This window comes from Mirounga angustirostris, unplaced genomic scaffold (genome assembly GCF_029215605.1).
Source record: "Mirounga angustirostris isolate CCGP_5_RB_7025 unplaced genomic scaffold, mMirAng1.0.hap1 SCAF_6, whole genome shotgun sequence".
Classification (NCBI taxonomy): domain Eukaryota; kingdom Metazoa; phylum Chordata; class Mammalia; order Carnivora; family Phocidae; genus Mirounga; species Mirounga angustirostris.
Window position 1 is genome coordinate 124464258 of NW_026991714.1, and position 17081 is coordinate 124481338.

A 17081-nucleotide genomic window follows, 5' to 3' on the forward strand; every position below is an offset into this window, starting at 1 on the left:
GAAACACAGTAAAACAGATGACAGTCTATCAATATTTCTCCTTCCTACAAATATACACAAAGAGGAAGTCCAAAGAACAGTATCTTACTAAGTTCATATTTTCTTTGCTGGCTCTCTTCAATTCACCAATGGCTACAGATTCCGGAGTAGGGTACTTGTTTTTCTTTTCTGACATCATCTGATTTCCCAGGACCTTCCGCTGATTTAGGAAGAGAAAATACGTGATTTATAAAGATCTACTATATCTGTATTACAGCCATACTGGTCTTTAAATCTACAGTTTCTTAGTTTAAAAGAATTTCAGATTTCTGATAAATTCTCCCAGGCCATCTTATACAAGGGAGGCCAAAGCATGTTACAAAAAACCCTGAAATCATTGCCTTTCTTTAGGTGATCATTTTTCCTCTATATTTAAAATAGCTGAAATATAAGAAACAGTTTTATAGTTGATTTAAACAAGCTAATGCAGGCCAATTACAGTGTGCTTCTGAGACCATTAACAAACAACCCCCACCAGTTATTTACCAGTATAATTTTTGCCCCCGAGATGTGTTGTCTCCGGCAGCTGTTAGGAGCCCCCTCCCTACTCAGGGACACTTCTGCTGCATCCACTCTAAGACTGCTTCCCTATCACGTCCTCGCACAGGATTAGAAAACTTGGAGAAAGGCGCCTGGGTGGTTCAGTCGGTTGAACGACTGCCTTCGGCTCAGGTCATGATCCCAGGGTCCCGGGATTGAGTCCCACATCGGGCTCCCTGCTCTGCGGGGAGCCTGCTTCTCCCTCTCCCACTCCCCCTGCTTCTGTTCCCTCTCTCGCTGTGTCTCTCTCTGTCAAATAAATAAATAAAATCTTTAAAAAAAAAAAAGAAAACTTGGAGAAAGTCTTTAAGAGTTTCTAATACAGCCACAAGAGTGTTCAGGCCTTCTTAAGGGGGTCACATGACCATACTGTCATTCAGAGCAGGACTAAAAGTCTTTCCTCTCTGAGCAGCTTAGAAACTGACATAACCTACTCTAACAGCTGACAGTGACAATTCTACCATCTTTGGGGAAACCTTCCCTTTTTTCTTCTTAGAGAGTAAGTTTAAATCCTCAAAAAAGAACTTAACAAAACTAGAACATTAAACTCTACAATATAAATCTTAGCAGCAATATTAGGAATATTCCAATGTAATAAATTATTTACATAAGAGAAATTCTAGAGGAAAAAGTGTAGCCCGAGAAACGGATCAAAGCAGAATATAGATCAAATAGCTAAAACACAGAAATGCTGGAAAAATGAGACCACTACATCTTCCTTTCAGAAATCAGCTATCCTTTCAGAAATCAGCTATCCTTTCAGAAATCAGCTATCACCTCAGAGTAAGCTGAAATGGGGATACCAGGAGCCACAGGACCGGCTATAAAGCTTCCAGTGAATTTTTTTTTTTTTTTTTAGATTTTATTTATTTATTTGAGAGAAAGAGATAGCGAGAGAGAGAGAGCACATGCAGGGAGGGGGGAGAAGCGAGGAGGAGAGGGAGGGAGTTCCCTGCTCAGCAAGGAACCTCATGTGGGGCTCGACCCTGAGATCATGACCTGAGCCAAAGACAGCCACCTAACTGACTGAGGTACCCAGGCGCCCCTCCAATGAACTTTTAAAAAGACATTTCAGGGGCGCCTGGGTGGCTCAGTTGGTTAAGCATCTGACTCTTGGTTTCGGCTCAGGTCATGATCTCAGGGTGGTGATATTGAGCCTCTCTCCCTCTGCCCCTCCCCCTGCTCGCACTTGCACCCTCACGCTCTCTCTGAAATAAATAAATAAAATCTTAAAAAAAAAAAAAAAAAAGGGAGCGCCTGGGTGGCTCAGTCGTTAAGCATCTGCCTTTGGCTCAGGTCATGATCCCAGGGTCCTGGGATCAAGCCCCGCATCAGGCTCTCTGCTCAGCGGGCAGCCTGCTTCTCCCACTCCCACGCCCCCTGCTTGTGTTCCCTCTCTCGCTGTGTCTCTGTCAAATAAATAAGATCTTTAAATAAATAAATAAATAAATAAAATAAGGGCGCCTGAGTGGCTCAGTTGGTTAAGCGACTGCCTTCAGCTCAGGTCATGATCCTGGAGTCCCTGGATCGAGTCCCGCATCGGGCTCCCTGCTCAGCAGGGAGTCTGCTTCTCCCTCTGACCCTAACCCCTCTCATGTGCTCTCTCTCACTCTCTCTCTCTCAAATAAATAAATAAAATCTTAAAAAAAATAAAATAAAATAAAATTTAAAAAGTGGAGCATCCCCTTAAAAAAAAAAAAAAGACATTTCATTACCCCATCACTATTGAGCAGAAACCACTATTATTAGCTCAAGTCTCTTCATTTATAACAAAAATAATTTATCCTTCTGTTTCATAAAATTTGTTAACATTTTTATTTAAAATTATTGTTCTAAAATGTCTAAAATTCTGATAGAATTATAAGCTCATTTATAATTCTAAAGTCCTAAATTCTCTTAATAAAGAAATGGGCAGCTGCCAAGAGGATACTCCATATTTACATTTCAAGCCACACTTAGCAATACATCTAAAGGCACTGCAGAACTTTCTTTCACTAGGAAGAGAAAACTACACCCATCTAGCTTCAGTTAAAGAAATATTTGTTTGTGGGGCACCTGAGTGGCTCAGCCGTTAAGCATCTGCCTTCGGCTCAGGTCATGATCCCAGGGTCCTGGGATCGAGCCCCACATCGGGCTCCCTGCTCAGCGGGAAGCCTGCTTCTCCTTCTCCCACTCCCCCTGCTTGTGTTCCCTCTCTCGCTGTGTCTCTCTCTGTCAAATAAATAAATAAAATCTTAAAAAAAAAAAAAAAGAGTTCAAGAACCTTTAAAAAAAAAAAAGAAATATTCGTTTGACACATAGAGAAACCTTTATTTGACTAATAACTTTTCTTGTTATCAATCAGCTCAATGACAGGAAGTCAAAGGGAATGACAGACTTCCAAGTAAAATGAACCAACAATGATGTTCATTTTACGAACTACACCTAGCAGTTGACTATACTGCTAGGGTAGGGTTCTAGCAAAATAAATTACTTTTTAATTATAGTAAAATATAAATAACACAAAATTTACCATCTTAGTTCATTCCATTCATATTGTTGTGCAATCATCACCACCATCCAACTCCACAACTTTTTCATCTCCCCAAATAGGACCTGGGTATCCACTAGACAATAATTCCCAATTCCCCCCAAACCCTTAGCCCCTGACAACCACCATTCTACTTTCTTTCTCTATGAATTTGACTATTCTAGGTATCTCACATAAGTGGAATTATATAGTACTTGTTCTTTGTGACTGGTTTATTTCATTTAACATAATGTCCTCGGGGGGCGCCTGGGTGGCTCAGTCGGTTGGGCGACTGCCTTCAGCTCAGGTCATGATCCTGGAGTCCTGGAATCGAGTCCCACATCGGGCTCCCTGCTCAGCGGGGAGTCTGCTTCTCCCTCTGACCCTTCCCCCTCTCATGTGCGCTCTCTCTCTCATTCTCGCTCTCTCAAATAAATAAAATCTTTAAAAAAAAAAAAAAAAAAACATAATGTCCTCAAGGCTCATCGATGTTGTAGCGTATGTTAGGATTTCCTTTCGGGGTGCCTGGGTGGCTCAGTCATTATGCGTCTGCCTTCGGCTCAGGTCATGATCCCAGGGTCCTGGGATCGAACCCCATGTCGGGCTCCCTGCTCTGCAGGAGCCTGCTTCTCCCTCTCCCTCTGCCTCTTCCCCCTATGTGTGCTCTCTCTGTATCTCTGTGTCTCAAATAAATAAATAAAATCCTTAAAAAAAAAAAAAAAGGAATTTCCTTTCTTTCTGAGGCTGAATAATATTCCACCGCATGTATATACAACCTTTGTTTATCCATTCATCTGTCAATAGATACTTGAGTGGCTTCCACCTTTTGGTTACTGTGAATAATGCTGCTACAAACATGGGTGTGCAACTATCTATTCACGTCCTTGCTTTCAATTCTTTTGGGTACATACCCAGAAGTGGAATTGCTGAATATTTAATTTTTTGAGGAACTGCCATCCTATTATCCATGACAGGTGCACCATTTTACATTCCCACCAACAGTGCACGAGGGTTTCAGTGTCTCCACATCCCCACCAACACTTGTTATTTTCTGGCTTTTTTAATAATAGTCATCCTACTGTGCCTTGCTATCTCACTGCAGTTTTGATTTGCATTTTCCTACAGATAAGTGATATTGAGCATCTTTTCATTTGTATATCTTCTTTGGAGAAATGTCTAAGTCCTTTGCCCATTTTTTAATTTTTTTTTCCTGTTTTTGTAAGAGTTCATTATATATTCTGGACATTAACTCCCTCTCAGACATATGTTTTACAAATATTTTGTTCCATTCTGTGAGTTGCCTTTTCATTCTGTTGATCACAAAGGAAATTTTGAGGGTAAGCAAGACTAATGTCTCAGAGGCTACTGCCCCCCAAAGATCAGGATTGAGAGTGAATTCTAAACTTCTATTAATGATAATAGCTAAGACCAAAATGAGGCTTAGATGATGTAGCAATGACTAATAATTCAGCTTAAAGAAAAAAATATATATTACAAGGTATTTATTTTTATTTTTCATTTTAATCAGAGCTCATTACTCTTGCTGGATTTATAGATTTTAATAATGTTAAAACAATTTTAAAAAGAAAACCAGCAGAACACAGAACTGTGCTTAATCTCTCTCCAAGTTAACCAGAACCTTACCTTAGTTTATGCCTGAAAATTTGAACCCCGTTATCACATTATCTACTGCCACCTGATGGCAATATGCCTTAACTACAAGTTCAGATCGTCCATGAGGACGTGTACCTGAACCCGCAAGCATGGTGATGGCAGCAACAGCACAGAAGTAGATACTGTACTTGTTTTAAAAACAAGATTTTTAAGTAATTTGATACAAAGGAAGAGAATATACAACTGATTAAAATATTAAGCTTACAGAAATTTGAGTCAACTTGCTAGCCTACCAGAAAATCCATTCCTAACCATTTCTGGGAGTCTGTCAACTCCCTCAATTCTCCATAGCTTTTGCAAACTGTGCAGTGAACCTTGTAGCACAAAGCAAACTCTCCTCACTGCTCAGGAATGGGGACTCCGTCCTCAGTCCCAAAGAGAAGGAAGGACCTTTCTTTTACTCTCTAATCGTACAGCCCCTTCTCCAAATCGAAACACAGCAAAATGCTGTAAAAACTAAAAGTTTTTCCGAATTCTATCCTTATCCTCTTACAAATGAACCCTTTACAGGATCCCAAAGAATAGAAGAAAACTGTTTACGCATAAGAAAAGTCAGACTGTTAAGCTTTCTCTAAGTCAATGCTGAAAACGACAGCACAGCATACCTACCTTAATAAGGCCACTGAAGGAACGTGAACGGGCTCTTTTCTGTACCCGAGGAGAAGATTCTCGCCCTGGCGTTTGGGTCACAGATTGCTTATTAAACTAAGAGAAAACATAAACATTTTACTATTATTTCCCCCATCAAGAGATAGGATTCTATGACAATCAAAAGCTAATGTAAATATCCAGAAAAGTCCAAAGAATAAGTGAGTCTGTACACATATGGCTTAGTAGGTTGGCAAGCAAATCTCAAAGGCAGAAATGATGTTGCCAAAAAAAAGTCAAAATTTATTAAATTACTCTAAGGAGACTGCACTTCATTTTCCTTTTTCTTATGTACTATAAGGTTGGAAGTATTACCCCTATTTTACAGATAAGGAAACTGAGACCCAGAGAATTATGTAATTTGCCCAACATCTCCAGCTGGTAATCCAGTTTTTTTTGCAGAAAGTATCTTGGACATAGAGAGTGACTAGCACAACCTAAAACAGTCCTTAATTTAACATAAATTGCATACAGAATAAAGAAGTTACTAAAGCTCTTTAAATGGACACCTATCATGACTGCTTGCCAGCATTATTATCAGAGGAAATACATCAAAATAAAAAGTGGTCAATTTTATCAATATCAGCTCTGTTTGATGGTATCTAACATGGAGAAATGGAAGACATAAAACACTGTATCGTCTTATTTAATGCTTTGATTAGCCATTCATCTCCCCAGTTAAAAAATAATGATATAGTACTTAATTCTTCTACTTGTCTGCCTTTTCTAACTATAGTTTTTAAATATGTGAATTGTAATTTTGCAAATTTTTATCAGTTCAGGTTCAGTTCTGGAGGTTTAAAAAAAATGACACTTTTCATACATATTATACAGGTACCAAAAAGCTCCCAAAGTTAATTATCAGAAAATTTAGTCACTTCTAAAGAGCTCAGAAAGCAAGCATCCCTCCTGGATATACTGGAACAAGTGACAAACCATCATTTCTGATAATGTTGGCAGGTGCAAGAAGGGGGGGCTCTCTTGTATCCAGCTAGTGGGAGCATTAATAATTTTCTGGGAAGCTATTTAGCAATGTGTGTCCAGAATCTTTTCAAAACGCATTCAGTAGTCCCCCTTTATTTGTAGTTTTGTTTTCCAAGGTGTTACCCATAATCAACTGCAGTCCAGAAGCAGATGATCCTCCTTCTGATGTATTGTCAGAAGGTCAGTAGTAGCCTAATGCTGCGTCACAATGCCTACGTCATTCAGCTCACTTCAGCTAATCACATAAGTATTTTACCATCTCACATCATCACAGGAAGGATGAGTATAGTGTAGTAAGGATTTTGAAAGACAACACATTCACATAACTTTTATTATAGTATACTGCTATACTTGTTCTATTTATTAGTTATTATTGTTAATCTCTCACTGTGCCCAATTTATAAATTAAACTTTATTGTAAGTATATATGTATTTTAAAAAACCCACAGTATATACATGGTTCAGTACTATCTGTGGTTTGCAGGCATCCACTGGGGGGTCTTGGAATGCATCCCCCATAGCTAAGGGGCAGGAACTACTGTATTAAAAAATACACACTACCTATGAAGTTCTTACCCAAAAACTAAATAAATAAAACTAATTGGTATTCAGATCAAGCTTCTAGAATTAGATCTAACTACAAATTTATCATAAATATAGAGGATTGAGGAACATGTTCAGTAACACCACAAGGGTGCAACCAGCAAAATCTAGACTGTGGAAAACAAACTATATGGTTTCTTTCACAAACAAAGGGCAGAGAGAGAGAGGGAAAGAGAATGTGTGTATGTGTGGGTCTAAATGCAGTGTAGTAACCTGGATTAGGTTCTGGCACAGAAAAAGGGTATTAGCAAAAAAACTGCTAAAATCTGAATAAAATATCTCATGTTAATAGTAATACACCAATGTTAATTTCTTAGTTTTAACAATGTTAACGTTAGGTAGAGTACCTTAGTGGAGGGTACGTGAGAACTCTCTGTACTATCTTTGCAATTTTTCTCTAAATCTAAATTATGTCAAATTTAAGTTTATTCAAACAAACTTTGGCAATTTTTTAGGGGGAAAACAAGAAGAGAGGAGAGAAAGGGAGACCTATATATTAAAAGGGACCCAACAGCTATTACCAGAAAAAAAAATGCATACCCTTTGGTCATGCCACTTCTAGGGAAAACTCTGCAATGAAAATACCTATGAACAAAAATTTATAAGCTAAAAAATAATCTAATTCCCAAATGTGTCCAATAGTGGACAAACTGTATATACATTAAGTTATATGTAATGAAATATTATGCAGCTGTAAAATGTTCACAGCCTTTTAACAACATGGAAAATGATCATGATATAATGTTAAATGACAAGGATAGGAATTTTAAAAACTGAATATATATTATGATCTCAAACAAAAGGAAAAAAAAGTCAAATACATGTTCATGGAAAGAAAATAATCATAGAAGAAAATACTCCAAAACTTTTATCAGTGGTTATCTCAGGATGATTACAGGTGATTTTCTTCTTTACACTCTTCTGCAGGTTGCACTGCTTCTACAGTGAATATTTACTATTTTTATAATAACAGAGGAAAATCAGGAACTAGTAAAATTATAGTTTCGTCAAAACAAAGTGGCAATATTTTATTTTTTTTATTTTTATTTTTTTTTTAAGATTTTATTTATTTGACAGAGAGAGCACAAGCAGAGGGAGAGAGAGGGAGAGGCAGGCTCCCTGCTGAGCAAGGAGCCCGATGTGGGACTCGATCCCAGGACCCTGGGATCATGACCCAGGCCGAAGGCAGCTGCTTAACCGACTGAGCCACCCAGGCGTCCCCAAAGTGGCAATATTTTAAATGTAGGCAAGGAGTTCACAAGCATGCACAAGAAAATGCTTATGCTGTAATGTTTAATGAAAAGAGAGAGACTGGGGCGCCTGGGTGGCTCAGTCGGTTAAGCGGCTGCCTTCGGCTCGGGTCATGATCCTGGGGTCCTGGGATCGAGCCCCACGTCCGGCTCCCTGCTCAGTGGGGAGCCTGCTTCTCCCTCTCCCTCTGCCTGCCGCTCTGCCTACTTGTGCTCTCTCTCTATCTCTCTGTCAAATAAATAAATAAAAATCTATAAAAAAAAAAAAAAAGAAAAGAGAGAGATCAAAGAAAGTATGTGGTATGATCCAAACTATGTAGAAATTTATCAATAGGAAAAAGATTGAAAGAAAGATCCAAAATGTTAACCCTGGTGGGATGAATGATTTGTTTTCTTCTTAACCTGCTCTATGAGTTCCTATTTTTCTAGAAAGAGCAAAAATGATGTCAGTTTTTCCTTTGTATTATCTTTAAGCTTCTGCTTTCTTTTTTCTTTTTTTTTCTAAAGATTTTATTTATTTATTTGACAGAGAGAGACAGCGAGAGAGGGAACACAAGCAGGGGGAGTGGGAGAGGGAGAAGCAGGCTTCCCGCTGAGCAGCAAGCCCGATGTGGGGCACAATCCAGGACCCTGGGATCATGACCTGAGCCGAAGGCAGACGCTTAACGACTGAGCCACCCAGGCGCCCCAAGCTTCTGCTTTCTTGATGACAGAATTCATGACACTTTGCCCCCCTGAACTGCTGTCTTAGTTTCCATCGAGAATAAATCACTACATCTCTTTGAATCTGTGATAATACTCAGCCAACACCCTTGAAAATTCCAGTCATAACACAATTTGCTAGATATCAAAGTAACTTCAAAGAGTGTAACAGAAAACTTCTCTTGAAGGACTCTATCAATTGTTAAGAACAGCTCAGTTCAACATTTTCTGAGCACATGGTTATGTCTGGCCCTATGCTTCAGATTAGGCATAAAAAATCAATAAAAACACAAACTTCCCTCATGAAGGTCCCAGTTGAGTAAGAAGTCAAGAAGCTGACTTTGCCTGTTCAGCTAAAATTCAAGAGGGATAGAGACAAAATAAATTTCCCAAGAAAGAAACTAACGAAATCATTGGGATTTACTCAAACTACATTTTGAGTCTCAAAATGGCAAATGAGAGACCTAATTTTGCTCCCGTTAACTCCAAAATAAACAAACTTAGCTACCAGAATTCCTACTTTCTAATATCAAACTAGGTCCCTGAATTCACAGTGTTTTCTAACTGTAAACAACTCATTAGTAAGAGCTACCACTTTTGCTCTGCTATGCCAGCCACTTTACATAGATTCTTTCTAATCTTTATATAGTCATGAAACATGGACATTTCAACTACCATTTAAAAAATAAGGAAATTGCAGGGCACCTGGGTGGCTCAGTCGTTAAGTGTCTGCCTTCGGCTCAGGTCATGATCCCAGGGTCCTGGGATCGAGCCCCGCATCAGGCTCCCCGCTCTGTGGGAAGCCTGCTTCTCCCTCTCCCACCCTCCCTGCTTGTGTTCCCTCTCTGGCTGTCTTTCTCTCTGTCAAATAAATAAAACCTTAAAAAAAATAAAAAATAAATAAAAAACAAGGAAATTGAAATTCAGAAAGATTAAATTATTTGCCAAGAAAATGTGAAGGATTTAAACTTTGGAGCAATATATTGCAACTGCTGGTTCTCTTCTCAGCATGCCTGGTACATGACCAAAATTAGAGAAACTCTAACCATACTTGGATCCTTCTGTTTAACTCTAGAAATAGAAGAGCCTCCACCCTTTTCTGTAATGGGGCAGTAGTACAGAGACTGACGTTGAGGTTCCACTGACAAGTCTGCTTTCCTAAGCCAAGCCAAGCTTGGGCCAATAAGAGCCAAAAATTATATGAGATTCTTAGCAATATTCCCTAGTGATTCCACAACCTTGATCACAGTCCTAAAGCCCCATCACTGTTTCTGTGCCTTCAGGTACCTGTCTAATAAGTTGTTTCTTCTTCGCTGACTCTGGCATATTGTGAACATGTTGGAACAACTCTCTCAGTGCCTCTTCTGTACGCTGCTGGGTCTCCTCCTGGTGAGAGCAGGAATCTACCCAGTTCCGTTTCTGAGATTTTGCCCGTTGGAAGGACTTAGTAGGACATGAAGCTATCAGATCAAGATCATCCTAGAGAAAATTTTAAAGAAACGCGAATTAATATATCCTGCCAGCTTTGTTTTCAGGTTCCCACAACCCCTGAAACAAAAAAGGAGGAAGAAGTGGGGAGCGTGGTATACTCTTATACTTAGGAATAAGAAAAATCTAAATATAATTATCACATGAAGAGAAACCTGTAATTATAGACTATATTAATAGCCCACTCCCAAGACCTCCCTAGAGAACCTAAATTCATTTAGAATATTGCTACCAAAAATTATATTTATATGAGTTCAATTTTCAAAGCCTTTTAATTGCACATAACTCTCACTGCTTTCCTACAAGGTAAGCAGGGAAAGTATCATCATTCCCATTTGATAGAAGAAAAAATTAAAGTTAAGCTCTAAGTTTAAAGTCATTTAGATACTAAAGTGACAGACCCATCCTGGAGACCAAGTGCACAGGCTCTTGGTTGGTGCTCTTTGCTACACACAACAATATGATGGGACAACTACACAGCAGTGGTTGAGGAACAGAAACACCTCTCTAAGAAAAGCTACACTCCAGGGCGCCTGGGTGGCTCAGTTGGTTAAGCGACTGCCTTCGGCTCAGGTCATGATCCTGGAGTCCCTGGATCGAGTCCCGCATCAGGCTCCCTGCTCGGCGGGGAGTCTGCTTCTCCCTCTGACCCTCCCCCCTCTCATGTGCTTGCCCTCTCTCATTCTCTCTCTCTCAAATAAATAAATTTTTAAAAAATCTTTAAAAAAAAAAAAAAGGAAAAGAAAAGCTACACTCCAGTTAAACTAGTTGAAATCAAATACTGTTTTCCTGGTCACACCAAATATTTACTGAATGAGAGGTAGAAACAAAGAGAAGCAGAAACAACAGCATAAGATGACAGCATAAGTTCCTAACCAAGACAGACTAAATAGAGATCATCAAAAAGTACTTGTGTAGGGGCGCCTGGGTGGCTCAGTTGTTAAGCGTCTGCCTTCGGCTCAGGCCCTGATCCCAGGGTTCTGGGATCGAGCCCCGCATCAGGCTCCCTGCTCCACTGGAAGCCTGCTTCTCCCTCTCCCACTCCCCCTGCTTGTGTTCCTGCTCTCGCTAGATCTCTCTCTGTCAAATAAATAAATAAAATCTTTAAAAAAAAAAAAAAAGTACTTGTGGAGTTTTTTTAAACTTCTCAGTTTTAAAGCTTAATAATTATACATAATCTTATTAATAAGCATCACACATTTGCTTTCTAAGCTCATGTGGTCTCAAGTCTTTGAGACGTTTGACAGAGTGTTACCACTGAACCTGAAATAAGAATGTATTATCGAAAACCATGATTTATTGCTGTAAAATATTTAATACATTTGCTATTTACAGCCTGTTTATATCATATGCTATAAGAATGCACAGGGGCTTTATGAAAACCTTTAAACATGCAGTCTATGCCATCACTCATATGTACGGGATACCATCCACCAGTGTAACACCTCTGAAAGGAAACAAGAAGATTCTATGTGGGGGCACTTTTATTTCAACATATAACTTTCCTCTCAGTCTTTTTCCTTATCTCAAAGTGACTAGATAACTTTGAACTATAACAGCAGCAACATTTTATTTTCCATGGCTTTACTCTGATTTCACACTTTGTTTTAAAACTCTACTAATCTTAATTAACTGTCTCCTTGTTTGGGCTAAGAGCAGTTTCCTATTCTTACCTTTGATGCTTGAGTTCTGGAGCCCAAATAGTGCAATCTGGCACATTCCCGAATATAAACAGGAGCCTGGGCAGGATATAAAAAGAAAACCAAGAACAAGTAGTTAGCAGTATCTAAAATTCTTTCAGACCACAAGAATAGTGATTCTCGAAATAATATGACTGGCAGATTATTTCAGAAAATCAAAAGATCCTTAAAATGCCCTATTCCATAGCTTCCTATCTCTTGCCACCAAAATGATATCTCAACAAATCTGACAGGAAAACTGTTTTTGAAAAGACAATACTGTCCCTCAAATAAATATATCTTAAAAAAAAAAAAAAAAAACCTTACAAATTACAAGTGGTCCCTAAGTCACATTTTAAAATCACTGTACAGAAAATACCATTTAGAGGGGCGCCTGGGTGGCTCAGTCGGTTAAGCGACTGCCTTCGGCTCAGGTCATGGTCCTGGAGTCCCTGGATTGAGTCCCGCATCGGGCTCCCTGCTCGGCGGGGAGTCTGCTTCTCCCTCTGACCCTCCCCCCTCTCATGCTCTCTATCTCATTCTCTCTCAAATAAATAAATAAAATCTTTAAAAAAAAAAAAAAAGAAAATACCATTTAGAATTACTATGGGGTAACAAGAGACAAGAAAGAATTTAGCTCATTGATGTACTGCCCAGAATTCTATGACACATATCCTGATACAATACTAGCAGTAGCATCAAATAATACAACCGCTACAGGAGAGAATTCGGCAACATCTAAGAAAATTACATTTTCATTTACCCTTTAACCCAGAAATCTCACTTTGGGAAAACTATCCTGATGATAACAACTCCAGAAATCAAAAACATACTTGGATGAGATTAATCAAAAGATTAAACACAACCTAAACGTCTATTAATAGAAGACTGGTTGAATGAATTTTTACACATCCATACAACACAGGACTATCTATCATTAAAAATGAAAGAAGAGGGCAACCTGTTGGGGCCTCTCTCACTCTTGAGAGCTTTCTCTTTCTTTTTTTTTCTTTTTTAAGATTTTATTTATTTATTTGACAAGAGAGAGACACAGCGAGAGAGGGAACACAAGCAGGGGGAGAGGGACAGGGAGAAGCAGGCTTCCCGCGGAGCAGGGAGCCCGATGCGGGGCTTGACCCCAGGACCCTGGGACCATGACCTGAGCCGAAGGCAGATGCTTAACGACTGAGCCACCCAGGCGCCCCAAGAGCTTTTTCTGTATCTTCACTTAATAAATGTCTATCGCTTTACTCACAAAACAAACTGAGATTTATCTAAGTATACCTTTTTGTGTAGTTTTGACTTTCGAACCACGTAAATATTCTACAGATTCAAAAAATACGATTAAATCCAAAAGGAAAAAAAGGCAAACCCTAAAACTGAACACAAACAGGAAAAAAAAAAATGAGTATATCTGTGTATATGATTGATAACATAAACACAGAAAAAGAATTATTCTACCTAACTTCTGAAAACTGTATCCTGACTATACATCCTTAGTGAGATATATTCAAGGGAAAAGGAACTGTAAGGAAATCTTAAATCTTAAACTTCCATTAGCAGGTTTACATGGGCTTATTTTTTAAACTAATTTTTTTAAAGATTTATTTTATTATTTATTTGAGAGAAAGCGTGCACAAGTCGGGGGGGGGTAGGGGGGCAGAGGGAGAGGGAGAAGCAGACTCCCACTGAGTGGGGAGTCCAACACAGGGCTCCACCCCAGGACCCCAAGATCATGACCTGAGCCAAAGGCAGACGCTTAACTGACTGACCCACCTAACTATTAGCCCTAAAACTAATTTTTTATATACTGATATTTTATATATTGAAGGATAAAGCAAATAACATGTAAGTGCTATTAAAATCTGGAATTTGCAATGTGCAAAACAGATACAAATATAAAATAAAAGAAGTCAAGAAAAAGCTCTGGAATGTTAAATCTGAATTGGAAATATTAATATGAACCAATGATTTCTTTTTAAAAAGAATTTTAATCTAAACTTCTTGCCCTCAAAGAGCCTAAAAGCAATGATACCCCAGAAACAATGAGTACAACTAGTGTCACTCAAAGAAACCAGGGCTCCTTGAAGAAAATAATTGACTCCAGGCCCAGGGCAGAGCAAATGCAAAGTGAGCTGGGGACATTTTATGCCAGGAAGAAAACACTCAGACTAATGGAGTCCTGTCAAAAAAAGACACAGCAGGGAAAGCTTGCAAGGGCTCTCACTGGCCAAATTTGAGACAATTTGAAAATTAAAACTAACAACTGAAATTGACTAATACTTTGAATAACTATAAACCTTTGTCCATAAAGATGTTCATAAAAAGGGGTGCCTGGGTGGCTCAGTCGTTAAGCATCTGCCTTCGGCTCAGGTCATGATCTCAGGGTCCTGGGATCGAGCCCCGCATCCAGCTCCCTGCTCGGCGGGAAGCCTGCTTCTCCCTCTCCCACTCCCCCTGCATGTGTTTCTGCTCTCTCTATCTCTCTGTCAAATAAAATCTTTAAAAAAAAAAAAAAAAGATATTTGGGCGCCTGGGTGGCTCAGTTGGTTAAGCGACTGCCTTCGGCTCAGGTCATGATCCTGGAGTCCCGGGATCGAGTCCCGCATCGGGCTCCCTGCTCGGCGGGGGGCCTGCTTCTCCCTCTGACCCTCTTCCCTCTTGTGCTGTCTCTCATTCTCTCTCTCAAATAAATAAATAAAATCTTTAAAAAAAAAACAACAACAACAACAACAAAAACAAAACAGGCATCTGGTGGCTCAGTCAGTGGAACATGCGACTTTTGATCTTGGGGTTGTGAGTTCAGGCCCCACATTGGGTGTAGAGATTACTTTTTAAAAAATTAAATTTAAAAAAAGGAAAAACAAAAACACCTCTGCCCCCAAAAGACACTATGAGCTTAAGAGATACCCAGAAAGGGAGCCAGAAGCGGATGGGTTTAAATGAAAATCTGGAGGTGTTAAGTATTTTACAGTTCAGAGGGAATCAACAAAAGGCCTTTCCACATAAAATGGGAATTGGCCTTAATTGTAGATGGTTATAAGTCCCTAAGAAAAGATGTTGTGACCCATGTTGGGGAGATAAAACCAGACTGGGTCAGAGACATCTGGGTGGCTCAGTCAGTTGGGCCTCTGACTCTTGGTTTCAGCTCAAGTCATGATCTCATGGATCGTGGGATCAAGCCCCAAGTCAGGCACCATGTCCAGTTCTGCACTCAGTGGGGAGTCTGCTTGAGTCTCTCTCCCTCTGCCCCTCTCCAAACTGGGGGGGAGGGGAGTTTGGGGGGGTGAGGAGCGGCACTCTCTCTCTCTCTCAAATAAATAAATCTTAAAAAAGAGAAACAGACTAGGTCAGAGGGACTGATAATAGCAGAGGTTAGAACTATAAATAGGAGGAATTTTTTTTTAATTTTATTTATTTTTGAGAGAGAGAGAATGACAGAAAGAGAGAGAATGAGAGGGGTGAGGGTCAGAAAGAGAAGCAGACTCCTTGCTAAGCAGGGAGCCCGATGCGGGACTCAGTCCCAGGACTCCAGGATCATGACCTGAGCCGAAGGCAGTCACTTAACCAACTGAGCCACCCAGGCGCCCAATAGGAGGAATTTTAAGGGAAAAAAAAAAAACCCAAAGAACACAGAATGAGTTCTGTGGATTAGGTTAAAAGTCCACCCAAAGAAGCCTGAGAACAAGAAGACACAACAAAGTACAAGAACAAGAAGTCTGGGGTAAAACAGGACCTCAGAATAGGGATAGAGCACACAGAACAATCAACCGTTTTCCACCCAAAGGAAAAGGTCAGGGAAGAACCCAGTCAAAGTGGTGAAGCAGGGGCCCGTAAGGACAACAGTTCTGATGGGAATATCAAAAAGGAGAGACCTAAGACCAAAATACATCTCAAAAGAAATGTTCTTTCTCTCCTTCAGAAATCAACAGAGGCTCATAGAGGGCTCACACTAGGCTGGAAACAAAGGTAAAGTAGCAAACAAGAATCAAAGCCCTAAAGAGGAGGAGCTGAAATAGGGATCTATAAAAGGAAAAAGAAGAGTAAAAAACAGAATGTTTGAAAGGGTTTAACAATTAGAACTGTACCAAGCTGAATTACATCTGGGAGACCATACTCTTGTTTTATCTCTTAAGATTTGTATGATTTCTATTCTCAAAATCCTTCACAGTGATATGTTATCTTACATGGTAAAAGAGAAGTATTGGTGTGATTAAGTTAAGAACCTTGCAATGGGGAGATTACCTAGGTTATCCAGATGGGTCCTTAAAAGCAGAGAAACATTCCCAGCTGTAGTTAGAAATAATAGAGAGATATAACATTGCTAGCCTTGAAGATAGAGGAAGGGGACCATGAGCCAAGGAATGTGTGCAACCTCTAGAAATTCTCTCCTAGAACATCCAAAAATGAATGCAGCCCTACCAACCTTAATTTTAGACCAGTGAGACTCATGTAGACGTATGACCTACAGAACTGTAAGATAACAGATTTGCGCTAAGTCACTTAAAATCCTTCAGTTAGGTACAACTTCATTGTACACTTGAATTATGTACACTGGACAATGGACAAGGGAGAAAGGACTGCACAGGAAAAGAGATCAGAAGGTGGAAGGTTAGAAACTGTGGGGTGTGGCGAAAGCTCTGAGATCTGTCTTTTAATTTGTGAGTAGTAGACTATGAAAAGTTAACCCTATAGCAATTTTATTTTTAATTTAGCGATGGTAACAAGAGAATTCAACGAAGGAGAGTTCTATTAGGAACTACCTCATTAGAAATTATCTCATTTTGATTCACAACTACTGTCAGGGAACTACCTTACTCTCCATCATCACGTGTTTTGGAACTAGTTGTTCCCCTCAATAGGAAGTATGTAAAGAACAAGTTTGAAAGATCTTTGTTCATCATTAAAAACCATTCATTCGGGGCGCCTGGGTGGCTCAGTCAGTTGAACATCCAACTCTTTTTT

The 17081-nt window shown here is 39.5% G+C and overlaps 1 protein-coding gene across 4 annotated transcripts in view; it reads right to left on the bottom strand.

Annotated features, from left to right (window-relative positions):
• Window positions 1–17081, bottom strand: part of ARHGAP19 (Rho GTPase activating protein 19) — a 66027-nt gene that overhangs the window by 14427 nt on the left and 34519 nt on the right. For 3 of the 4 annotated variants that reach the window (XR_006791354.3, XM_045878539.3, XM_045878538.3), the window contains 4 exons: window positions 12111–12176; window positions 10237–10428; window positions 5372–5467; window positions 89–199 (listed from right to left, as the gene is read on the bottom strand). Coding sequence is in view for 3 of the 4 variants with exons in the window: in XM_045878539.3 (XP_045734495.1) it covers window positions 89–199; window positions 5372–5467; window positions 10237–10428; window positions 12111–12176 (465 nt within the window). In the remaining variant the exon portion in view is untranslated. The remainder of the gene's footprint in view (window positions 1–88; window positions 200–5371; window positions 5468–10236; window positions 10429–12110; window positions 12177–17081) is intronic. The other variant, XM_064595104.1, reaches the window with a different exon arrangement.